At 48.7% G+C, this 26,796-nt stretch overlaps 1 protein-coding gene across 2 annotated transcripts in view; it reads left to right on the top strand.

Annotated features, from left to right (window-relative positions):
- The first annotated feature begins 311 nt into the window (after positions 1 to 311).
- The window catches only part of ALOX5 (arachidonate 5-lipoxygenase), a 42,707-nt gene continuing 16,222 nt past the window's right edge, over positions 312 to 26,796 (top strand). Inside the window, exons 1-5 of one of the 2 annotated variants that reach the window (XM_082718809.1) lie at positions 312 to 576; positions 5,978 to 6,176; positions 10,161 to 10,242; positions 17,879 to 18,001; positions 26,078 to 26,184. In XM_082718809.1, coding sequence (XP_082574935.1) covers positions 427 to 576; positions 5,978 to 6,176; positions 10,161 to 10,242; positions 17,879 to 18,001; positions 26,078 to 26,184 — 661 coding nt within the window. In that variant the 5' untranslated portion in view covers positions 312 to 426. The remainder of the gene's footprint in view (positions 577 to 5,977; positions 6,177 to 10,160; positions 10,243 to 17,878; positions 18,002 to 26,077; positions 26,185 to 26,796) is intronic. The other variant, XM_082718810.1, reaches the window with a different exon arrangement.

Here is a 26,796-nt window from a genome sequence, read left to right as displayed (position 1 = left end):
AGACAGGACGTCTCATTTTAAGGGGTCGTCTAGGGGCTTCCGGGAGCGTGGCGCTGAAGCAGGAAGGAAGGATGAAGGGTGAGAACAATGAATGGGAGGCTGAGTGAGTGAATGAACGGATGCAAGGGTGAGGGGACGGCAGCTGAGGTGTCCCCAGTCCCCAGGCGGCTAAAACAGACACCAGGCCCATAGGGTGAAAAGCAGGAACGCGCGACCCCTACCAAGTCCGCCCGCGAGTCCGAGCCAACCGAACGGCAGGGGCGGGGCGGGGCAGGGCGGGGAGGGGGCCGGGAGGGGGCGGGGCCGGGCTTGTTGGGTCCCGGGAGGGTTGGGTCTGGCCTGGCGGAGGGCGGGGGAAGAGGCAGCTGCTGTGCCGACGCGCGTGGACCAGCAGCACCGAGGCTCCTGGAGTTCGCGTCCTCTGCCATGCCGTCCTACACCGTCACCGTGGCCACCGGCAGCCAGTGGTTCGCTGGCACCGACGACTACATCTACCTCAGCCTCGTGGGTTCTGCGGGCTGCAGCGAGAAGCACCTCCTGGACAAGCCCTTCTACAACGACTTTGAGCGCGGCGCGGTAGGGGCGCGAGGCTGGGACCGACCGGGCTGGGGACACCCGCGGCCCCGTCGGGGCGGCACAGAACGAGCCGGGGGAGCCCCCGGGACCCGCTGGAGTGGTTAGGGACCGGGCTAAGGGAGTGTCCGGGACCACGTCGGGGCGCCTGGGACCCAAGTTTAAGGGAGTGTCCGGGACCACGTCGGGGCGCCTGGGACCCAAGTTCCGGGGCGGGAGGCTTGCAGGGTGAGGTCTGCAGCGCGCGGAGCTTCTCCCCCAGGAGAAGGTGCAAGGTCTGCTCTCCAGTTCACAGACAGGATTCCGAGGCTCTGAAAGGTCCCTTAACTGGGCAAGTGCTGTGGGCATGCTTGTGCCCCACTTCATAGGGCTCCTTCCACAGGTTGTGGTGTGTGGGGGTCTGGGGGGTTGTGCGGTCCTTGCCCTGCTGTGAAGCACAGATGGCACCTCGGAGCAGCCTCGAGCTTTGGGGAAAAGGCACAGGTCTGGAAGTTCAGAGACCTGGGTTGAATTAGGGCACCACTGCTAGTTCACTCTGCCTCCTCACTGGACCTCAGTTTCCCCAAATGTAAAATGAAAGTGATGACATCAAGCTGGTCCAGGAATCTGCGTGAGCCCAAGCGGGGCTGCTGGTCCAGAGTGATACTTGTAGGTGTCTTCACACCCGGGTCCCTGGCATTCTCAGACAGGTCCCCAGCGGAATTTAGAGGGTAAGAACGAGAAAACTCAAGCAAGAAGCCTTTTGCAACCTGGAGATATCTGACTCCCCACAGAGTATTCACCAGAGAATACTTGAGCCCCAGGTGTGAGGGCTCAGCGGAGCAAGAAGAGGAAGGAGGGCTTCCTTGTCACTAGATACTCTGGAGCTGGGGGAGTCCAGGGAGCAAAGGGAGCCAGTGTTTACTGTACCGCTAATCTGTGCTGCCAAGTACTATATAAGGCCATGCACAGGCACATTTATAAGTGAGCTCCTGATGCTGACCTGGACAGGAATTCCAGCCCCGTGGCTTTCTCAGTGAGCATGGCAGCTCATGGTCTTTACCGAGCATTTAGTGACTTGCCCAGTCCACTGCCAAGTGCATAGGAAGTGCTCATTGTATGATTATTCTGACGGTCCCAACACGCTTTAGGTAGGTGTGCAGGGAATGTTCCCATCTGTCACCCCCCAGCTCCGGAACTGGGCCAGAAAGATTTAGACTTCACTAAACGTTCTTGTCGCCAATTAGTTGATTATTGGGTTGAACCATATGAAATGGCTCAGAGTTGACAATTTTTGATAAACAAAACCAGGAATTTCATATGGTTCAACTGAATTCTTCTGGGATAAAATTTGAGAAGTAGGTTTTAGGTAGAGGCTGCAGTAAGTAAATAATAGTTCACTCCTTTCCCCATTTCCAAACTTGGAGTGGGCTTGATTCCTCCCCCCAAGAGCTTCAGAACCATGTTATTAGCCAACTTGGCAATTAGCTAAGTTCGGCATGTTAGCCCAGCTCAAGCTCCCTTCAGGAAGAGCGAGGTGTTAAGTATAAATATAACCATTTGTTGTCTGGGTTCCCCCATTAGGGAACAGGGCCTGAGGACAGTGGGGTAGGAGGGAGGGCAATGAGACGTCCACTTGGGAAGATGACACCTTCTGCCATTTCTGAAGCACCTTCATTTACTTCCATTCTTTCATGGTTTTCCCAACATCTCAGGGAGGAAGACTGAGTGCAGACTACTTTCCCTTCGTAAGGGGGCCATGGTGGGCCTCATTATCCTCTAAACACACCAGTGTGCTCATGCTGTGCAGCGCAGAGTGCCCCATATGCAGAGTCTACCCAAAGAAGACACTGCAGTGTGGCCATAACAGGGTCATTAGAAGAGGGCTGAAAGCACCGTTCTGTTCATTATTTCCCCTTGAGATTTCATTCAAATGACACTATGACTAAACACCTCAGTGAGCGCCCCAGAAGCAAATTTCAGGAGAGGTTTGCATGTCACATTTCCATGAGGGTGAGAGAGGGCGAGTTAGGAAGGCTGCTAGGCTGCAGAGGAATCAGCTGGGTCCTAAAGGCTCTGATAAAAATCCACTTTTGAGAAAGTTCCTGTTGGTACAAAGTTACTCCACACTTTGTCTTGCACAGCCCAGTGTTACTTCCCCATTCTCCAGCCAGTGGCTCTTTAAGGACAGTCTGTCCCTGTTGGGTAAAGGTGAAAAAGAAACCTTAGAGAAGATACTTGGTCTAGAGGAATTGGCTATCCCGTTTTACTTGGAAAAGTGTCCGAATCATTATGGTTAACAACAGTTACAGTCACAACAATAAGGACTGTTACCAGCTAGTTCAGTCATTTCTAGGTCTTTGGCACATCAACACCCACATACCTCTGTGCAGAATTCTGTAAAACAGTAGGACTGATTTCTTCTCCACAATTTGAGTTACAGAGCCCCACTTATTCTCATCAGAGTTCCACATACTGATTTGGGTCAGGACTAGGAATAGTTCTCCAAAGGTGAGACGCTCCTGTAAATGGTCTCTCCCTCAGGAGCTCCCCACTGCCTGCTTGGAAATGCCCAGACCATGGACCTAGACAGCTCAGAGACTGGCCTGAGGCTGGGAAAATTTGGAAAATTGATTTGTTTCCTTACTTCTTTCACCTGAAAGCTGTTCAAGGCAGATGGGATGATTTTTCTTGATCCAAAGATCTCGGGGAAGTCACTTGAGCCACTTTCATTCCAAGACAGCACTCTTAGAAAAGCTAGGGACAATACAGAAGTGTTTAATATATTGTCCTTGAATATATTCGGTGAGTATAGACAAGTCTTACAACTCTATGTACCCCTCATATATTCAGGGAATGTTAACCTTATTAATTTCTATGAAGAGAACACTCTAGGATAACTTTTCCTCAATAATAAGAATTACTGATTAGTGAAGAATAAACATTTCCTTATGAACTTCTATCTATATTCCCCGTCTTCCCTCTCTGTCCTCTCTTCCTAGATTCTGCCTCCTGTTCCTCCTTTTCTTCCTTCCTCTACTCCCTAGTCCCCACCATGCCCCAGTGTCCCCCATTTCTCTCTTCTTTTCTGCTGCAATTTCTCACTCTCGCTCTGTCTTCCAGTACCCCGCCCACCCCGAGTTCCCTCTTCTCTGCTTCACAACATCCTCCTCTCCCTGCCCAGCCCCTCATTAGCTTCCACCAAGAAAAGCATCCCAGGCTGGGCCTCAGGTCTCTCTCCTGTCTCTGCTTGAGCAGAGAGATCCCTCTTCTTGTCCCAGCAACAACAGGGATCTGGGACAGAAACAAAACCTTTCTAAAAATGCTCATATAAAGATGAAATTAAAAAGTGACCAGCTAACACATGGATGAAATATTCAAAAGCCTTAAAACCATATAACCAATAAAGCATTGAAAGTAACAAGTGAAATCAGAAAACGGCCCTTCTGTGAGATAAGGCTGGGGAATTGCATGTTTCCCTGACTTCACGTCCGTCTTTAGCATCTGAGCACCTCTGGCCCAAGGAGCTCCAGGCTCTAACCTCTCCTTCTAAATATGCATTCCCCACCTAAGGAGTCTTGCTCTCTGTTCTCTACAGATAAATGCCTTGCCCATTCCTTCCCCTCGCCATTGACCTCACCTCCAAAACCTTACCACTTGGCCTACTGATGCCTCCGCTCAGGGGTCTCCATTCTCTTCCACATCAGAAGTCACCCCGGAAGAGCTGTGTCCTTCCTTTCCTCTTCTCCTCCCAGCTCCTTGGGTCCTCCAGCCCTTTACTGGGACTCCTGCACCCTGGGGCTTCCTGGCTTCTTCCCAAGGGATTAGCACCCTGCAGTACAGATAAACTACTCAGCTGAAGTCCCGCAGCCTGGGGGTCAGTGCTGTCTGTGACCTCACCTATGCATTCTGCTCTCCCACTGACACACTGTGGGAAAGAAGGGTTCTTTCACTTTGCAGGAGGGTGCATTCTGGCAGCACAGATATGCTTGTGCACCTGTTAGGGACCAAGAAATGTCACCCCAGCACAGAGGACTGGCTCCTTGGTCCTCAGAAAGATTCTGAGGACCCAGGCCCAGACCACAGGGCACAGGGAAGAGACTTCCACTTTCTGACCACAAGTGTCTGGCATCTTCAGTAACCGCAGCATGCGAGCTGCTCACTGCACTCAGAGCCAAGAGGTTTGCTAAAAATACCCAACTTCCCATTCCTCTTAGGAAGTCCTCCCTGGGGTTCCTCTGGCAGCTTGGTGGGAGAAGGTTGGAGACAGAGACCATGGGATCACATGCAGGATGAATCCCTCGCCCCTCCATTTACTTCACTATCACACTGAGAACTCTAGGTTCTGCCACCAATGAAAAAGCTCAAGGACTGGTGAAATCCGGCTTAGAAAGTACCTTGGCGGGGGGTGGGGGGTACCGAGTGCAGGGCTTCCCAAACCTGCTAGTATATAGAACACCCGATGTAATGCTTGAGCTCTCTTGCTTCCTTTTCCTCTGCCACCAAGAGTTGCAGACACACAGATCACCCCAGAGCCTTGGAAGGGTTGCCTGCCCATCTCCCAGAGTCAGGAGCCTGGCAGCACAAAGCACTGAGCAGCTCAGGGACCTGTTGGGCCATCTGCACAGGGCCTACGGTGGCACCTTCTAGCAGCAAGACCAACCTCAGCCCACCACTCCCACAGATCTCATGGGTACTGCTTATCTGATTTTCTTGACCTTTCTGTGGCTCAGTGACAGAGGATGCCCTAGGATGATGTGTATCTGTGCAACTTCTCTTATACCTGAGGCTCTTCATTTTCGCTCAGTTATTTGCTCCCCAGAGAACAAGGGAGACACGGAGTAGCTGTACTGGAAAGGTCTAGACTAGAACTCCATCTCTGCCAATGAGTAGCTGAAGTGGGACTTAGTAAGCCTCAATATCTTTGTCTGTGACACAGTCATGACTGCCCCTCATCCTCACGTCATTGTAGGGGTCCATAGCAATTGTCAGTAAGCCTTTTGTAAGATGCAAAGGGCCTCCAAGCATGCAAGGACTAGTTTGCCCTCTCCAGCCTGCAAGGCGGGAAGGCCAGCTGCCCCCCTGCCCTCATTGTGAGCAGGGGCAGCTGCAGGGGACTCTTACCAAGCACAGCCTAGCAGAGGGCATCCCTCCCTGGAGTCTCCTCTCTTCCAGCCCGAACCATGTGCAGACAGAAGAATGTCCCACTCTGAATGTGATGAAAGTCCCCATCCATCCCTCACTCACTAGACCTCTGTCTCCGTAAAGGTGGAGCCAGGATTTGTCCCCGTGTGTCTCCCAGGTGCAGCATTGGAGCCTTGCCAAGGGCAGGCATTCGGACAGTGTCTTAGCTAAATGAACTAAGAGGTGATACAAAGACTCAGGAAACCCCCAAACAATCTGATTTGCCTTTTTCTCCTGTCAGGTTGATTCCTATGATGTGACAGTGGACGAAGAACTGGGCGAAATCCAGCTGGTCAAGATCGAGAAGCGCAAATACTGGCTCCACGATGACTGGTACCTGAAGTACATCACGCTGAAGACGCCCTACGGAGATTACATCGAGTTCCCATGCTACCGCTGGATCACCGGCGAGGGCGAGATCGTCCTGAGAGATGGGCGTGGTGAGTCCACTCCGGAGCTTCCCAGGGACGGATGGACCTCGCAGGCCCTCCTTCCTCCAAGAACTGTATTCGGGGGAATAGCAACACTGCTGCTCTGAGCCTCCATGCACTGGCAGGTGCTGTGACCTTCCTCGGGGTACTAACAAGCCCTACACGCAGAGGGTGGAGGGAGAGGCGCCTGGCCGCGTGCTCAGCTGTCTTCCATCTGTGCTGCTGTCCTTCAGGGGCAAGCTTATGACTCCCTTTTTGCCGGAGGGTCCCTCATAGCACATGCCTGCAGGACATCTTCCTAGATGGGCAGTTTCCAGGGCAATTCTCCAGTTTTCCTCTTTGGGGGTCATAGTGGGGCTTGGGCTCCAGGGCATCCCACACAGGTCTGGGAGGGGAGGAGGTTGATAGGAGTGTCCCGAGTGCCAGCCTGGAGGGGGCATGGCCAGACCCGGCAGTCATTGTCACCAGTTGTTAAACCAGAAGTCCTACATTTTGCTAAAAAAGAACCTAAAATCTACCCTCTTAAGCAAGACCCTCCAGTGTACAGACCCCAACCCAGCACTTCCTTGGAAGAGCATTCCTCATAAGAGATAGAGAGTTGGCCTGGTGTGGAGGAACAGAGAGAGGGATGGATGGCAATGGTCAGCTAAGGCCACTCGCCCTCTGAATGACTCCCCCTTCCACACTAGCCTCTTAGCGTATGGGAGTCAAACCCATGCCTTGGCAAAATTCTATCTGACTTCAAGTCATGGCCCTTCGGTTTTCTCACACTCTAAAACCCGAATGAGAAATCTTCAAAGCTGTGTACCACTACAATAATAAGGAAGAGGACAGATGTTTTATCCATAAGATGTTTACTACTTCCTAGTCGAAAGCGCATTCCTATCACTAGATCATTAATTCTTCACAGAAGGTGAAGGTAAAATGGAAATGATTACTACCCCCATTTTTTATCTAAGAAAACTGAGACAAAGGAGGAAGTTCTTTTCTACTTCATGTTCTTAAACTATCAGGCCACATCCCCTTGCTTCTCACATGGAATTTAAGAAACCAAATTTTAAAAATATTTCGAAACTGAGTGAGTGGAGCTAGAAAGATTTTTTTTGTCTCCTGGCCTCATGAAAAAAAAAAAAAATCACAAAAATTCACTCTGTCTTGTGGTGGCCAGAATGTGAACAGTGGTAGACAAGGTTCTTCTCTTTCTCTAGTATTTGAAAAACACTAGCTCCTGGTCTCCTTCCTGCCACTCCCACCCAGGGTCTTGGTAGGACGGTCCCTCTTCCCACATACCCTAAATCCCTTTCCAGCAAAAAAAGTATGGCCCATTCAAATGAGGGTGTTTAGAAAGACCAGTGTGCAGGGGAGCACACCAGTGTGGAGGCCATTGGCACTGCTAGTCCTGGTAGTGTGAGGGGAGAGAAGGAAAGCCAGATTAATCCAAGAAGGGAAGTGTCCTCGAGACAGTGCTCCCCTGGGAGTAACTATGGCTCCCAGTAGAGATGCAGACACTGCATCACCGGTGCAGACACTGGGGAAGTTCTGAGAGAGGACCTGGGGAATTATGGCCTCTCCTCATTCTCCCACACCCTCCTCTCCCTGGTCAGGGTTCCCAGTGGCTAACCCAGTATGAAGCCCATCAATGCAGTTCATTCCCATCAAGGACAAGATGAGGGTCTTCAGGGACAAGACAAGGTAGATCTGGAGGGACACCTAGGAGCTATCCATCCAGTTTGTTCCACTTATCGATTTCTGTGTAACAGTTTGGTGGCTTTAAATGGCCATTTTCTTCTGTGCATTATCTTATGGGTCAGAAATCTCAGTTTATCTGTGAGCCATGAAGCATTAGCTAAGGGGGAAGGACTAGAAGGCTCACTTTTAAGATGGTTCTTCCCACACATGCCTAGTGCCTCAGGGCTCCCTGGCCTCTCTTTCCACCTGGAATCTCATTCTTGAAGCTTTCTCTATGGCATTGGGCTTCTCATAGTTTGGCGGTCACAGGATAGTTGCACTTCTTATGCAGTGGCCGGCTTCCAAGAGCAAGTACTCCAAGAGACAGGAGGTGGAAACTGACAGTCTCTTCCTGCCCAAGCCTGGAAACTGGTGGAGGGTAACTTCCACCATATTCTATTGGTCCAAGCGATAGAATAGATCACAGAACGTACCCAGACTCAAAGGGGACATTTGGAAAGAATGTCAAGGAATTTATGGCCATCTTTAATCCATGACATAACACAACAACCAACCTTGGGACAACTTGGAAATGAAGGGGCCCAGCCCGTAAGTGACATGGTAACCTCTGCCATCTAATACTTCCCCATGGCACCTGGGGTGAACATAATGGTCAGAGGCCCATCACTGTGGTCCTGGGGATCCAGAACACTTACAGCTTCAGTAAGGCACTCATATCAGTGTTTTGGCATCAACCCCCACTCCCGAGCTTTGGGGCATTTAGTCTAGGTCTTTGGTCACCTGCTATGTTCCCAAAAGTTCCATCAGTCACTGCAGTAAATGTCCAACACCCTCAGGGCCAGGAGAAATGGAGCTTACACCTTTTGAAACTTGGTACGTGCAGTTTCACATGTTCTGACTTACTCATACCACTGGAACTGAAGAGACCCAATTTCTCAGAGCCAGGTGCCAGAGAAAGAGGTGTATTAGAAATGATAAATGTCGAGTCCCCACGACAGTGTCTCCTACAGCCAGGGACAGCTATTGTTACAATTAATACTTATCTCGCCTTCACTGGCCTTTCACTCAGGCTGCACCTACTGGATGGCTTTCCATCCCCACTGGAGAACAAAGAGGTGCCCTATTGATCTTCCTCTGTGGGCCCCAGTTCCAGCCCTGGACTGGAGCTGCCTCAGCCAGAATGGGTTCTGAGTGTGGGCTAAGAACTGGTGGGTGTGGGTCTTTAATGAGATAAGTACAGAGACTGAAAGTAGGCATTTACAAGCTTTTATAGTAACTTGCAAGGATTATCCTGTGACTGTTGCATCTTATAATAAAGACCAGGCTTTGTTTCGAATGTCCTTGGTTTGTTTTTTATTTCATTTTTCCCGTAGTTAATTTTTATTGCATTTTACAAAAATATCAGTCTGTGATGAAATGGAAATTTTTAAAAACCACAGAGCTGGTGAGGCACTATTATAGGCCCCTTTTCAGGAGATGTTCTGAAATCCTGCTAGTCTGGGCTCCCACTAACTGTTCACTGGATTTACCTTAAATATATAATATTTATATATATATAAATAATATATATATATTTATATATGTATGTATGTATAAAGGGTAATCAGTAATGAGCCTCTCCTGCTCTAAAGGCCCTGAGCAGATTGACCTTGCCCTTAAGCTACTTGCCCCACTCCTGAAATGAGAACCAAGACACCTTTGAATCTGGGCTAAGAGGGAGGAAGAAGCAGCTCAGGTCCATCATGATTATAAGGACAATAATAATAATTATTGTGCCCACTTACTGGGTGCCAAGCACTGTGTGAATTACTCCCAAAATCCCCATCAAGACCCCCAAAATAGGCATTATTATCTCCATTTTACATGTGAGGAAGCTAAGACAACTTGCTATATACCCAGTGCTTGCGGGAGAGAGGCAGCAGATCAACGGCCTGCCCCCATAACGCCTGATAACCAAGCCCGGGGCTGGATGTGATTCTCAGGGCCCCGAGTGCCCCCAGCTTAATGAGTGAACAGGCAGAAAGAAGGGCAACTGGATTTGTCTTTTACAATGGGAGTGGCTAAGAGCACAGGTTTTGAATCTTGTGTTGAAAATCTACTAATTAGGTATTTGACCTTGGGCAAAGTTCAAAGGCAAAGCTGTTCAAACTCCCTAAGTCCCAGTGTCCTCAGTATGAATAGGGGAGTATATTCTGAGGCAGGTAAAGATGGCACACAGGCAGGGCGTGTGAGGGAAACCCAAGTACTGAACGTTGTTACCCTTCTTCTTGTGGCTCTTCTCACAGTCCTGCCCTTTCCTCACAGCAAAGTTGGCCTGCGATGACCAAATTCACATTCTCAAGCAGCACAGACGTAAAGAACTGGAAACACGGCAGAAACAGTATCGGTGAGTTACGACAAATGGCTATAAAAAAAACTGTGCCCACAGGTTATGGCCGACCACTGCTGACAAATAATGGCCAAGCCACCAGTTCCCTGGAGGGCTCCCCAATCCTCAAGCTACCCCTGACCACCACTCCAGGCAGAGATGGTAAAGAGCATTATGGAGAAAACTTGAGGTCAACCATATCAGCATTTAGGAGGATCTGGGCAGCAAAAGCTTGGATTTACATTAATGTTCTTTCCCCTCCCAAACATGGCTTCCATAGAGTTTGGAATTACATTGTTTAGGGAGAGTTATATAGCAGTGGAACAATAAATAATAACAAGGAAATGATTCTCATAAAAGGGAGAATGGTGAGTGGGAAGCAGGTGCAGTGTGGGGATGCCAGTAACATTCTGATTCTCCATCCAGATGTTGGTTATATAGATGCGTGCATTTTTCTGCATGCATCTGTACATATATATACATATACACGTACACATATTCATATATTCAATTTCATAATAAAATGTCTTTTATGTCTTTATATCAGGTAACGGAAGGTAATCAGATTATATGAGTACTGTTAAAGATTTATGAATTTGTGATTTAAGACATTTGTGTGTGAGCTTCTCAGCTCAGACACCATATGGATGTGTACTGAGACTTGTGTATTTGGCACAGTGCACAGGGCATTATCTGGGAGCTCTCTACCACCATTCCCATCTTAAAGGATTGTTATTTCTTTTTTTTTTTTTCTGAAGTAATTTTTTTTAATTTTTTCCCATTTTTTAATTTTTTAAATTTAGATTAATTAACATATAAGGTATTATTGGTTTCAGAGGTAGAAATCAGAGATTCATCAGTCTTATGTAATATCCAGTGCTCATTATATCACATGCCCTCCTTAATGTCCATCACCCAGTTACCCCATCCTTCCACCTCCATCCCCTCCAGTTGTTTCCTATGATTAAGGGTCTCTTATGGTTTGTCTCCTTTTCTGGTTTCATCTTGTTTTATTTTTTCCTCTCTTCCCCTATGCTTCTCTGTTTTGTTTCTGAAATTCCACATATGAGTGAGATCACATGATAATTATCTTTCTCTGATTGACTTACTTTGCTTAGCCCAATACCCTCTAGTTCCATCCACATCATAGCAAATGGCAAGATTTCATTTTTGATGGCTGAGTAGTATTCCATTGTGTATATATACCACATTTTCTCTAATTATTCACCTATCGATGGACATCCGGGCTCTTTCCATAGTTTGGCTATTGTGGACATTGCTGCTATAAACATTTGGGTGCACGTGCCCTTCAGATCTCTACATTTGTATCTTTGGGGTAAATACCCCGTAGTGCAATTGTTGGGTTGTAGGGTAGCTCTATTTTCAACTTTTTGAGAGTTGTTATTTCTACATTCTTTCCTCAGCTTTCCTCCCCACTTCGACCACCCCTACCAAAACGCCTACAGTGAGTACTTCATGTACTTTTGGCCCTGTGGGAAGAGGGAATCTTAGACTGCAGTGATGCTAACCAACTTTCAGAGAATCGGGCTAGTTTGTATCCTGTTAGGTGAGTGGACAAGTTTTATCAGTTCCACTGTAACTCAGACTAAGATGTTATCAGCTGATAAATTAGTCTTACAGGCACGTTGTCTTAACTCAGTATTTTCCAAAGTGTGCTCTGGAGCACTGTCCCAGAACTTTGTCCTCAAGATAAGACAGGTTCAGGAAATCCCATGCCCTTCCTGGAGGTTTCCAGGGCACATAAGCATGGAGAATTCTGAAAAGTTCTGTGCTAGTGGACTGTGCTTAATTTTTTTAGTCCAGTGTTTCCCGAGAGAATCTGACATATAATTCTTAGCCTCCAGCAGAACAAGTCCTTCGTGGAACACCCTTTGGAAAATGCCCCTTTCCTAAGGAGCGGTCAGTCCAGGGGTGTGTTTGTTTCACAGGGATAGGGCTGTGACTAGGAAAATGGGGCCAAGAGCTTTCTGGGGAAACAGTTTTCCCCTTTCTTAGATCTAATCGTCGTTTTTTTCTTCCTCCTTCCACTCATCTGTCCTTTTCAGACGCCTTCCTCTCCTTCCGTTCAGGAAACACTGAACTTTGCATCGTCTGCATAATCTAGGGGTTCCTCTTTCTCTTGAACTCTCGGGGTTCCAGATGAGAGTTTGGAAGTGAAGTAAGAACCGTCTCCCGTCTGTCAGCAAGCTGCAGGTCCAGCTGGCCCTCGGCCCTCAGTGAGCCAGGCAGGCCGTTGGAGAAGCCCACACAGCTCATCACGCACTGCCCTTTTCTTACTGTGACTGCACAGATGTAGATGGTGCACTCAGACAGAGCAGCGTGTAGTGTAATGGTTTGTGATTTATAACACATACTCTCTTCATGGCTTGCTTTTTTCACCCATTATTCTGTTTTGAGGGCAGCCAGTTGACACAGATAGGTGCCATCCATCCGTTAGGCATCTGGACAGCGCACCATGGTAGGAGCAAACCACCAGGCTCGCCCACTCTCGGCGGAGGGACAGGTGGGCCGTCGTTCATTCCTGGCTGTCGCAAGCCACACCTCAGGCAGCTTCCTCGTACGTCTCCTAGTGCTGTCATGGAAGAGTTTCTTTAGGGGCTATTCCTACGGATAGACGTGCAGGATTGCAGGCCACATTTTAAGTTTTCTAGATATTGCCAGTTGTCTCCCAAAGAGGTTCTGACAGCTTTCACCCCTAGCAGCTGTTTCTGAGGGTTGCACTTTCCCTGCATTGTTGACATACTTTTCATCTTGAGACATTCTTGTTCAGGTCAGTCTAATGTCCTGAAATTGTATCTCCTGGATTTCCTCATTCTTAAATTGCCACATATTTCTAGCTGTGTGTGAATTCAACCATTCCCCTACTGATGGACATTCAGCTTGGTTTTCATCTGTCTGTCCATCTGTCTCTGGCATCGCCCACAGTGCTGCAGGACGTAACCTCCACAAGCGCCTAGATGCCCTGGTGCTTTCTTCACTGTCCATTAAGTTCCAGAACTCACACTCCTGGGTCAAAGTCGCAGTTTCATTTTAAGAAATACTAACAAAAGTCCTTTCCCACAATTTTATGCTAATTTTTGGTGCAATTTTCCAGTTGCATGTGTATACCTATGACATACCTGGTCATGCCGATCTTTTATATTTTTAACAATCTAAAAAGCCATAAGTTGGACCCCATTGTTGTTTTAATCTGCATTCCCCTCACCACTGGTGAGTTTCACTCTGTGGAGGTCCTCTTCTTTGAATTGCCTATGTGTAGGCTTTATTTTTCTCCCTTCCTTACGATTAATCCAAAGGAGCCCTCTGTATATTAGGCTAGTATCCTTCCGTTGTAAGTATAGAACATGTCATTTGTCTTCTGTTGCTTTTGTCACAGAAGATTTTAGTTCTTTGTTTTCTTAACTACATGTATTGGTTTTCCTGTATTGCTTCTGGGTTTCCTGCTTTGCGTAAGAAGACCCTCCCCACCCCAGCGTTACATAAATACACCTTTACTTTTGTCTAATACTTTTGCGATTTAGCCTTTAACATTTGGCTTTTAATTCGCCTGCCGTGTATTTTTATACACGATGTGAAGCAGGGGTCCAGCACCCCCAGTATCACTTATTAAGGATTATATTCCTTCCTCTTGCCTGGAGCGGACCCCCACCGCGCAGAGCCAGCCTAGGACAGTGGTTATGAATGGGCGTGGGCTCTGAAGCCCGCTTCCAAGCTCAGCTCTCTCAATGTCCTGCAAAAGCTGCTTAGTCTCTGTGTGCCCCACCCCCTCGATCTAGAAGATGGGTAAAAGAATAGTACTACCTGACCAGGTTTTGAGAGAATTAAAGTGATTAAACCATGAAAACACATAGACTAGTATTTGGCATCTAGAAAGCCCTGGATAAGTGTTAGCTAGTTTTCTGTCACATTTACGTAATTTCTTGGGGCTCTTTCTGGACTTCGCATGTTAGTCCGCGTTTCCACTCTGCAGCCCAGTGCCATGTTTTAATTATTTAACTTTCTTTTTTTATTATTGTTTAATTTTCTAATATATGTTAATAGCTCTGACATTCTCTCACTGTTTGTTCTCTTTTAAGATTTTCATGTTGAGGATTGCTTTGAATTACATATAAATATGTATGTACTGACATGCTGATGACATTCAGTCCTCCCCACCCCCGTGGAGACCTAGAACACAGTGTGCCTTCCCCCACCTAGATCTTGTGTAATGACCTTCTGTAGAGTTTCTAATTTTCTTCTTGCAGGTCTTTCTCCTCTGTGGGTACTTTAGACAAAAGAAAATATAGCTTATACCATTCTGAGTGGACTATTCTGTTTGTAAATAAATATTGCTGGGAAAAAGATAAATTAGTTATTTTTTAAAATATTTTCCTTGTATTGACATCTTACGAAGCTCTTTTATTTTCACTAATCTTTTCTGTTAATGAGTCTTTTTAGTTACTTAGTCAGTCATACTATCTAAATGATGATAATTTTGTCTGTTATTTTCCATTATTTAAATTGCTGTATTTTTTTTCTTATTTCACAGCTGGAATTTCCAAAACAAGTAATAGCAGCAATGATGGTCTTGATTTTTGAAAAAAATACCTTTGATATTTTTGTTTATTTACAATTATACTTGCTATTGTTTTTTGATGAATACTCTTTACTACATTTCAGAACTTCTTGGTTCATTCTAATTTTTTGGCTGAACATCTTTAGTTAATTTCCTCAGAAGAGGTTTGGGGGTAATATAATATCTGAGTCAGTGCTTGTCCCCACCCCCCAAAAATTCTCCCACCCTCACCAATTACTTGATGATATAAGAGGCTTAGAGGATGACCTAAAAAGAAGTCTGTAAACACTTGACACCATCTCCCCATTTTCAGTATAAAATGAAAAACCTAATGATAATTCTATTATTTTTCTTTTCCTGGAAATTCATGAGCTTATGAGAGCATCTCTCTTCTCTCCCCAGTCCCCCTCTCCTCTTCCCTCCCTCCCACACCCTCCCCTTACCCCCTCCTTTCCCTCTCTCCCTCCCTTTCTCTTTCTTCCCCCCCCAACACACACACACACACACACACACACACACACACACACACTCGGTCTTCTCTCTCTTTGGCAGTATATATCTAAACATGCCCTTTTTCTTTTTCTTTCCTGCCTAGGACTTACTCGGAAAATTGAAGTCTTTTCAACTTAAGAAAGTTTTTCTCTTATTTCTTGATTTTTTTACTTCTCCATATATTTCCTCTCTCTCCTTTTGGACCTCTTAGTCTCTGTATGTTAAATCTTCTATATCTGCCTTTCATGTCTCCTGTGGTTTTTTCCTTTAAGTTTTTATTTTAATCCCAGGTAGTTAACATACAGCATCATACTAGTTTCATACATAATAGTACACGATTCAACACTTCCATACAACACTCGGTGCTCATCACAAGTACACTCCTTAATCCCCATCGTTGTTTCCTTTTCTCTGTGGTTTTGCTCTGCATTTGTGTTACATTCTCTTCCATTTTGCACAGAGCAGCACCTGGCCCATGACAAGTTCTCAATAATTATTTATTGAATGAACAAATTTTGTCCAGGAGACAAATTAGATCTCTCATTGACTGTTCTCTTTTCCCATTTCTCTGTTGAATTTTCAATTCAGAAATCATGTTTTGCTGTTGAAGAAAGTCTTTTAACATTCTACTTATATCTCTTTAACACTTCTCCTTTTTTAAAATAAATGTCTTTTTTGCTTCTTTCCTTCCTTCGGCCTGGTTGTTCAACTTGGCCTTCCTCAGTGGAGTGTGATTTTATTTTTCTTTGCATATTATCAGCAAGCACGAAGTCCTTTGAACCCTGTGCAGGTCAGCCTGTTAGGTGTCTGAGACAGCAGTGGCCTGCAGTAGGAGGGACACCAACGTTTTTGGTGGTGACCTTCTGAACTGTGCTGTCTCCATGCACTAAGTGGCCCTAGTCTGGCTACCCTGATGGGGCACATCCATCTCTCAGTGCTGCCACCCTCAGGAGGCCTGGGGAACAGCAGCGGGAGGCCGGGAGTTTAAGGAAATGAATCATTTTCTAAAACAAAGGGGAAAAAATCAGTAGATTAGTTCACGTACAATCGTCTGCATTTTATCCTGTTAATGTACCAGCAGTGATGCTAATACATATACAACAAATATGGAAGATTAAAGTCCAGAAAAATAGAATATTGTAAGTAAGCCAACAGTGAGAAGTGACAGTACTGCATGACAGAAAATGCTTTTCAAAATGCATCTGCTCTGACTGAGCGTATCCAGTTCCTGTTCACCTCTGGTGGTCCTATTGGGAGTCTTACTGGGCCGACAGGACAGGATGAAAAACCATAGGGACTTTCATGACAGTAAAAGGACAAGATGATACTAAAGGGATGCCAGAGTTTTTTATGACCTCAACTCTTAGTGCTTTAGTTTGCTGTCATAAGAGAGATTTTATTAAAGGAGAATTAGGAATACAAAAGGAAAAGCTGTTTACTCAGAATGTAAATTTTGGTTTTTAAACAAATATAAGATCATTCTCCCTGAGCTAAAGAAACAATCTTGGTTAGTTTGAGTTTTGTGGTAAGCAAAGAAAAAAAAAAAATTTTTTTTTAATTATTATTATTTTTTTTATTATTTTTTTATTATTATTATTTTATTTTATTATTTTATTATTATTATTATTATTTTGATTAAAAAAAAATAAATTTTTTTTGTTTTGTTTTTAAGTAAAATTTAAGGGGCACCTGGTGGCTCAGACTGTTAAGTGTCCAACCCCTGATTTCGGCTCAGGCCATGATCTCAGGGTTGTGGGAACCCCACATCAGGCTCTGTGCTCAGTGGGGAGTCTGCTTGAGATTCTCTCTCTCCTTCTGCCTCTGCCCCTCCCCACCATGCTTGCAGGCACTCTTTCTCTAAAATAAATAAGTCTTTAAAAAAATAAATTAAAAACAAAAACAAAATGTATGTGCCCAATGCCGTAGGATAAGTTTCAAGATACCAGGATTGGAAAATTTGGCATGGACAGAGTGCATGGCCCATGTTTGGGGGGAATTATTTTGATTATAACAGTCACTAAGCCAGCCACAGACAGCGTCTGTGCCTAAAGCCCCGCATCCAATCACCCTGCTGTCCTGGGCACCCTACTGGGAAGGAGTGACCGCCGTCCCCATTCCCCAGCCACCACTCAGAGTGCAGGGGCATGTCGACTGAACTGGAGGGATACTGGCTGCCCAGGTAAGCCTGGAAGTGGGGGAGCCTTACCCCCTTCTACCTCCAGTGACCAGCAGGGCTGCTCTATGCCAGGGGAGAGATGGCGGTTGAGTGTCCCATCAAATCAGTGAGGTCTTCTGCTGCTTCCTTTCAACTTCTTTTTATGCACTGGTAGGTGCACACCTACCATTCTCTACCCCTGTGCCAAGAGCCCAGTCTCAAGTTCAGAGGACCTTGGGCCTCCTACTGTGATGCTCAGGGCACAGGGAAGCAGACTACCATCAGCCCCTGGGAGGGGTCCCTGTACCTCTCGGGCTGCACGCTCAGCTGACGGAGGATACCCCCTCAGACCACATGGGCAGCCTTTAGCCTGAGGAACCAACCCAAAGGTGACCATTTGATAAAATTTTCTTCTTATTATTCATTCTCAGGTGGATGGAGTGGAACCCTGGCTTCCCTTTGAGTATTGATGCCAAATGTCACAAGGATTTACCCCGAGACATCCAGTTTGATAGTGAGAAGGGTGTGGACTTCGTTTTGAACTACTCCAGAGCGTGAGTTTCCAAGAGCTTAAGGATGCTGGGCAGGCCTTCCATGGGTCGGGGCATGGGTGGGACCCCCACTCCTTTCTCTGTAGGGGCTTGGGGCTGGGGGGTGGCTCATCTGGGCACCTCTTCCCACATCATTTGACTGGATCCTCAGTGCACAGCCACAGGGTGGCCTGTATCTAAACCAAGTTACCACCGTGATGACTCCAGACACCAGACATAGCTCTGTCATCAGCCCAAAGTCTAGGTCTTTCCTTGAAGTGCCCCATCCCCATCCATGTCTCATCCCCCCTGGGCCAGTTCAAGGATGGACAGAGTCCAGCCTGTCACCTAGGTAGCCGGGCTCTGCAGTGAGAATGGCCACCGTGGCTGTGCTGGTCGCTGACACCCATCCCTGGCTGTCCATCCCAGCAGCCCCATGAGACAGGCACGGTTGTGATCCTCACCTTATCACTGGAGAATCTGAAGACGAAGGAAGTCACATACCTTGTTCAGTGGCCTCTGCTGATAAGCAGCAGAGATGTGAGTTCTGTGCTCCTTCTTTATGACTGAATTCCCACAGGGCTTCTACTGAGCCTGCTTGGGGGCTCCTGAAACGTATGGAGCCCCAGTACCATCCCAGGGCCAGTTGGGGAGCCCCGAGATGCGCCTTGACACTTTAAGGAATTCTCACAATCATACACATCTAGAAAACTCTACATCCATGATTCTGCCACCCGACTGAGCTTCAGCACCCGCTGGTTTCAGGCCAACTCCACAGCCAGAAGGAGAGTCTCTGCGGTGGGCCCTGGCCTCCTGTACGCATATCCAGGAGGCAGACAGGTAGAGAGCCACTAACCCAGTCAGCTTCGATGGTAGCATCTGCCTAGAGCAGAGCTGCTCCCCTCGAGAAGGGCCCCACATCTGGTTGGACACACTCAGGCCTGTGCCAAAGTCTTCTTCCTCCTTTGCACATTTAGGAAGAACTCTACATGCAAACACAGCTTTACAATCAACCTCCATAGGGGACCCCCTCTATGGAAAGGGAAAGACCATGGGCATTCATCTCCCTCAGGCTGCACCTACCTTGGGGGGATGAGGTGGTAGGGGCCTAACACTCATCACGCCTCTGCTGAGTGCCAGGCTCATAAGTGTGGGTGTTTTCTAGTAGAATCATCTATTTTAACCTTCACAGCCATCCTGGGAGGTAGACATTGTTCTTGAATGTTTCCAGGTAAATAAACTGATGTTCTGCTGGATCCAGGTCAGGGATTTTGTCTAAGGACATTTAGGCAGAGATTGGCACAATCAGAATTTGAATTCAGATCTATTTGGGTCCAAAGCTGGGGATATTTGTTTACCCTGCTACAACTGAGATCAACTGGGAAGAAAAACTAAAACCAAACATCTACATTAGTAATGCAATGTAGTACCCAACATCTGGCTTCCTGGAAACACCAGGGCAATTAAATGTCTCATGCCCCACCCAGAGATTCCCAAAGTCATGTGGGTTTTAGGGCAAAGCCCTGACCAGGATGGTCTGAGCAGGAAAGAAGGCCTTTGTGGGGGGCAGACTGGAGAGGAAATGATAAGGATGGAGAGGCAGCAAGATCAGAGGAGATGATACTGCTTTGTGGAATAGGAGCACCTCTTCTTAGTAATGGAGAAGGTATAGATGACAGAGGGATAGTGGATGATGGATGGGTAGATGGTGGATAGACAGATGGTAGAGGGATGGATGGATGATGAAGGGGCAGAGGACAATGGATAGATGGGTAGATGGTGGATAGATGGATGGTAGAGGGATGGATGGATGGTGGATGATCAATGGGTAGATGGTGGATAGACGGATGGTAGAAGGATGGATGGATGGATGATAGAGGGATAGTGGATGATGGATGGATGAGTAGATGGTAGATAGATAGATGGTAGAGGGATGGATGGATGGATGGATGGTGGAGGGATAGTGGATGATGGATGGTAGAGGTATGGATGGATGATGAAGGGGCAGTGGACGATGGATGGATGTGTAGATGGTGGATAGATGGATGGTAGAGGGATGGATGGATGGTGGATAGGTAGTGGATGATGGATGGATGGGTAGATGGTGGATATACAGATGGTAGATGGATGGATGGATAGATGGATGATCAATGGGTAGATGGTGGATAGACTGATGGTAGAAGGATGGATGGATGGATGGATGGATGGATGGATGGATGGATGGATTATAGAGGGATAGTGGACGATGGGTGGATGGGCAGATGGTGGATAGATGGTAGAGGGATGGATGGATGGATGGTGGAGGGATAGTGGATGATGGATGGTAGAGGGATGGATGGATGGATGGTAGAGGGATGGATGGATGGATGTTGGGTGGAGGAATGGAAGGAGCAAAGGAAGGTGGATGGCTGGTAGAAGAATATGTGGATAGATGGATGGAGGGTGAGTAGATGGACAGTGGAGTGAAGGCCAGATTTTGCCTTTCTTATGTCTGCTCAGTGTTCATGAAATTAATTGCCATCTTTGTATCTCAGGAGCCTAATTCAGCAGCTTCCGCAGAGTAGGTGCTCAGTAAACTCTATCGTAAGGAATGGAGTATGACCCAGGTGGCCTCTCAAAGGCCTTTGTTATCACCTCTTGGGTACTTCACACACCCACACTCACTCTCTGTCTTATTCTCTTTCCATCTCTCTCTCTGCCGCATGCACACATGCACACGCACAATCACCTTTCTCCTCTCATGTACCCCCAACACGGCTGACAGCCTCTTCGCTGTACTCTCTCTGCAAGCTCGCCCCGCCCGGCCATGCCCAGACTGCTAACCCAGCCTCTGTGACGCCATTTCTACATATGTTCTCGGAGTCCCCTGGGGGATTCCAGTGTATAGTCAGGGCTGGAACCACTGGCCTCCATGCCTCCCTTGGCCTCATCCTCCACCCAGTTGTCTGTGGGGTCATGTCTATCCCCTGGGATCTCAGGATGTATGTCCTTCCCTCCCAGCTCTGTCATCTCTCCCTGGGACATTCAGGAATACCCTTCTACCTGTTTCCCTAGGATCCATCCAACACAGCAATTGGAAGTTCATTCTCAAGTGCCCATATAGTTTGTTGGAAGCTCCTTCTACAAAGGCAAATACAATTCTTTTACTTCCCCATAAAAGCCTCACTGATAACCCTAGCTCCAGGAGAGAGCCTGCACATCTCTGCCGGGCTCCTCTGCCTTCTCTCCTGCCCCCAGATACAGAGGACATCCCAGCCATATATACATCCAGAACTAGTTAGCAAGGCATCTTCATGCCCTTTGTCTTTGCCTGTGCCATTCCCTGCAACTCAGATACCATTCTGCCCTTCTCGGCCTAAACTCATTTTTCAGGACCTTCTCCCAGAAGCTTCTAGAAGCCCCTGGGCCTGAGTGAGTTCTCCTCCCTTGTGCTCCCCAGTACTGGCCGCACAGGCCACCACTTCTCCAATGACATCACAGCCCATCTTTCTCCACATCTGCTGTATAACCTGGTCCCTTGATCTGTGGACTATTTGGCAGAAACAAGCAAAGAAATCTTGAAGTGGGCACTCAGCCCCTCTTGCTACAGCACAGCTAAGCCCTGCCTCTGCTGGCTGAGCACCATGAGGTTCTAAGAAGGAAACTAGAGATGTGCCCCCTGCCTTTGAGGAGGTTGCAGCCTGAATGAAGGGAACTGGACGTCAAGGAGATAGCTCAGAGTACCCCCCACCCTAAGAAGATGAGGGGCACATGGGAGAGGCCTCTGGGCCAGTGGAGGGTGATGTTAGGGAAGCTAACTTCTCTGAGCCTCAGAGTCTCACCTGAAGAATGAGACCACAGCTCCTGCTCAGGGCTGTTGTGTGAATATAATAAGGCCACATATGTCAACCCTGCACAGAGAAGATGCTCCCTAAAAACAGTATTAGTTTCCATCCATTCTTGGTAATGGGGTCAGGTCAACAGGACTCAGGTCTCCATCATCACACACCCACTGAACACCTGCCTCCTCAGATTGACTTCCACCCTCAAGGACTCACAGAGGACCCCTCAGTCTGTCTGGTGTTGTCTTCTTATGGGGACCATGAAGTCTGCACAGCAGGAAGGCATCTGGCCTGGCCTTGCAGTGAGCAGGCAAACATAGGCAGGGGCCTGGAGGAATGGGACAAGGATGCTCTGGCAGAGAGGGCACCTTAGGCCAAGGTCAGCTGTGGCAGGGCCTGTTCATAGAACCAAGTACATTGTAACATTTCCTGGTGGCATCAAAGGAGGAACAACTTGTGCATTTACTGACCGCTCACTGTTTGCAGACTAGAGCTTGATTGCAGGCATTGGTGGGCTGATAAGGGAATATCCCTTTAAAGGAAATTGAGAAAGAAAGCTTCCTTCCTAGTAATGTAGAACACTGCAGAAATAGGACTGAGTTCTAGAAGAGGTGACCAGCCTCGTGCCAAGACCAGGTGGCTCGGACCCTCATGCCCTGGGCATTTCCCGTCAGATGGGATCCAATGGAGGCAGCTCCCTGAAGGGGCACCCTTCTCCCTGAGGTCCCAGGGGCACCTCACTGTGACCACAGATGGCTTCCTGGGAGGGAGGCCTTAGAAGAGCTGCCACAGCCTGCACGGACTGTTCCGGGCCTGCGTTTGCGGGGTTCGGTGACAGACGGGGAACTCTGAGAGGGATCATTGCTGCATTGCAGAAGCTCGGCCTGGCTGCCTTCAGAGGTCAGAGGAGAGAGTCTAGAGCTGGTGAATAGAGCTGGTGAAGAGGGGAAGCAGGAGAGTAGGGAAGTGGGAAGTGGGAAGCAGGAGTGTGGGATGTGGTATGGATGGACCTGGGATCTGGTTGGAATTCAGGCATAATGGAGAGACTGAGGGGAGACCCCCAGGCTTCCTTGGCCTGCGGATCCGTCTGTCAGGAAAATAGAGTGATCCTTACAAAGAGGAGCTGGGGAAGGAAAGGGGGAGATGAGTGCCACTTGGGAGCATTGATGAGGTTGAGAACCCCAGGCAGCCTCTGGTGGTGCAAGCAGGCTCAGGAACAAAGGCCAGAACTTGCTACAGATAGGATTTGGAACTTGTCTGCTTGTCCCCCAGAATGCCAGTGCTTAAGGCTGTAGACGTTAATATTAATAATGAGGAACTATTAGGGCACTACTTGCTAATGTTTGTTGAACTCTTTTTATGAGCTATGGCTTTCTGTACATTAGGTCAGCCCTGTGAGGCAGGGACAGTCATTGTGCCCATTTCACAGGTGAGAAAACTGAGATGCAGCAAGATTAGGGACTTGCCCAAGGCCGCATGGCTGGGGAGTGATGGGGCTGAGATCTTAGGCCAGGCCTTTAACACCTGGTGCAGAGCAGCCCCATTTCAGCTGTCATCACTCAGGGACTCCCAGCCCCATCCAGACTGCGTCCAGACCCCAGCACTTGGGTCTGGGGCTCCAAGACCCCTTGGTGCAGCCCCCTAGAGGTCTGACGGAGTGTCCTTGAGGAAGAGACATCAAGTGCCTGGCATCCCGCTCTGCATGGACAGAACCCACAAAGCCAGCACCTAGTAGCTAGCCTGTGTCCCTGCAGCCCACGCTGGAGCGTGCCACTCTGCCCATGATTAAATCAAGTCCTGCTGTGGGAAACAAACTTGTGGCTGAGGTCACCAGAGAGACCTTCTCCTTTGAATCTCTGGCTTTGGGCAGAGATTACTCACCACTTGTGAGTAATTCCGGGGACTTGTCTCTTCTGAGCCACCTGCTCTGCCTGGCATGAGGCAGCCATCCTGTGCAGGTGCTGCCCCCCCTCTCCAAACAGCAAAACTATGAAGTGGAAAATGGAGATGCTGTTAGAAGGAAAGGGGCAGGGGAAGCTGAGGAGACCAGACCTGTCCTCTCTCCTGGCACAGAGCAAGCAGCCCAGTGCATGTTGGCGCTGGCTGTGTGACCCTGAATGAACCAGTTGCCCTCTTTGGGATGCAGGTTCCTCTTTGTGCAGGAACAGGTCATTGGAGTCCCAACAGTCCAGTTGTCTGTAAGCATGTAGAAATATTTTGCCTTGAGGACATGCAAATGTTTTCCTCCTAATTCCACTTCTTCCTGAATCTGTGGCTTCCTCTGGGTACCAGGCCACCCCACCCTGTGTTCAGTGCCAGCCTTTTGTTTTGAAGTCAAAGACACCCAGCTGGGGAGACCATGAGCCAAGGGCTGTGACTCACTCCCGGTTCCCCACAAGATCCTCAGACTCAGGACCTCTTTCCTGGGCACCATCTGGCATGTGCTGGGGCTCCTGGGCCTACAGAGACCTGGGAAGGCCTGTTTTCTCCCAGAAACGTGTCCTTTTCCATACCCAGCCTCCAGTGGATGTCACAGTGCAGTTTACTCTCAGTTAACGCTGCTGTCTGCCCCAGGAGGCTGAGCGGGTGAGGAAGGCGGAGGAGGACAGCAGATGCTGGCTGAGGAAAGGGTAGCGACGCTGATAGCAGCTTAGCGGGGCCTGCCTAGCCGTGGTGAGGCTCCAAAGCGTGTGTGCAAAATAAGTGTGCGTGTAAGAGCCCCTCCCTCCTGGGGAGGGGCTAGTATAAAGTGTTGAAGAGACCAGTCCAGCTCATTCTCTCATTCTCCAGCCCCGGGGTGTGGAGCGCAGGCTGTGCGCATGGCACAGCCCAGGCTGCACCCCAGCACCTTCCCAGCACTGCAGCCTCTCCAGAAGCCTCAGGCAGCTGGGTCATCCAGCTCAGAGAAGGCGAGGCCCATAGAAGTGACCAGCCTCATGGCTCCTGGACCCACTCTGGGCAGTGTGGCCTCCTCCTAGGGGTCCCAGGGCAGCTGGTGCAGAGGAGAAGCATTTGCTAGATTAAGCAGGGGGATCAGAAGGGGAGTCGTAAAGGTGTGCCGTGTTCTGCCTCACATGCCTTTCCCACATCTGGCAGGGCTGCTTTCCTGCATTCGGTCACTCAGACTTGCTGTCCTCGTGCATGCTTCCTGGTAGCTCCCCTGGGATGAGACAGCCATCTGTCCCCATCAGCCAGGGTCACTCTGGACAAAACACCCAAATCTCAGTCCTTTGATGCTGCTCGGAAAGGTGTGAGGTGGCTTTGGAACTCCCACGCTGTCCGGCAACTGTGCTCAGGCCCCAGCCAGCACCAACCCTATCACCTCCCACCCACTCCCCACCAAGGAGCGGGTCTAAGGAGGGCCCCTGACCTGCACAGGTTGGGGGTGCAGGGAGTCTGCTTCTCCCTCTGCCTCTGCCTGCCAGAAAAGGCAGTGCAGGCGGGAGGGTTGAACTCTGGAGTGGGCAGTGAGCGTGGACAGTGCGGAGGAACAGGGTGACTGCCTGGTACCCTTAGCTATAGGTGTTCCAGAGAGAGAAACTGAGGCAGAATGCGTCACATGAGCACTGACCAGAAGGCCCTAACCTCAGTCCTGCACCTTGCTTGAGTTAGTAGGGAAGTCTGGGAGACCTCTCTCTCTCTCCCCCACCATTCCCATGCCCATTCCAGAGTTCCCTCCTCCGGTAAGCCCCTGGGATCGCTCAGACCACTCAGATCTCACTCCTGAGTGTGTGCATCCTGCTTTTGGGATTTATGAAGCTCCTGTCCTGGCTTATTTGGCCGTCCTATGTAAGGAGCATTTGGAAAACTCGCTCTCTCTTGGTACCAGGCTCTGGTACCAGAGCCAGAGTTAGGCAGAAAGTAAGTAAGGGATGAACTCAATCAAACTGCTCATGCCCTAAAACTCCAGGTGGCTGACTGGAGTAGCTGTGTAGGAACTAGGGTGCTCTGTGCCTGGGAGCTGGTCCCTGGTGGGGGCAGTAGAACTTTACTGAATGACTGAAGGCATGGGTGAAAGCCGGAGTGGAGGGGATTGGAGGCACTGTGGGCTGTTCTCGAGGGCGGTGGCAACTTTCCTTTCCAGAGGAGATGCAGTAGAGAGAGCATCGGCGTCGGTGCTGGTTCCTGTCCTGGTTCCACCAGGCCGACCAGCTGTCCTCTCAGAGCGGCCCTGGGTTCAGTTCTTTGCTGCCCAGGAGGCCACAGTGTGAAGGGGCTGTGCGGAGTGGGGCAAGGCCAGAGTGAGTGCGAGTGGGGAACGCCGTCTCCTGGTCTGCAGGATGGAGAACCTGTTCATCAACCGCTTCATGCACATGTTCCAGTCTTCCTGGAGTGACTTTGCCGATTTTGAGAAAATCTTTGTCAAGATCAGCAACACTATTTCTGGTGAGTGTACACACCCCTTTCCCGGGGTCTCTCAAGGGGCTGGGGAGATTTGCCTGGGGCCAGGAAAGGGCCGCCCCACCCCTGCTCCCACATGGCAGCTGGCTCCTCCCCATTGGCCAGGCCTGCACCCCTGCCACAGCCCCCGCAGTTTCCCAGTGGTCCCCCTCCCGCCCAGAGCTTTCCCTTCCTTGGGCACTCAGGGCTAAGCACCCTCAACCTCCCTTTGTCATCAAAGGTCTCAGAAGTGTCAAACTTTGTATTTACGTGAATCGGTCATTTATGGTATATCTGAACAGAGTAAAAGCAGAACTTAGCTTGCTGTTGTTTTTTTTTTTAAGATTTTTTAAATTTATTTGTCAGAGAGAGAGAGAGAGAGGGAGAGAGCGAACACAGGCAGACAGAATGGCGGCAGAGGCAGAGGGAGAAGCAGACTCCCTGCCGAGCAAGGAGCCCGATGTGGGACTCGATCCCAGGATGCTGGGATCATGACCTGAGCCGAAGGCAGCTGCTTAACCAACTGAGCCACCCAGGCGTCCCTTAGCTTGTTTTTTAAGCATTTACAGAAAAGTAACCTTGGGTTTGCTTGGACTCGGATATGTTTGGTAGATGTTG

The sequence above is a fragment of the Mustela nivalis genome (assembly GCF_964662115.1).
Source record: "Mustela nivalis genome assembly, chromosome: 2".
Classification (NCBI taxonomy): Eukaryota; Metazoa; Chordata; class Mammalia; order Carnivora; family Mustelidae; genus Mustela; species Mustela nivalis.
The sequence above is the reverse complement of the archived record's forward strand: the minus strand, read 5'-3'. Positions and strand labels throughout refer to the sequence as shown.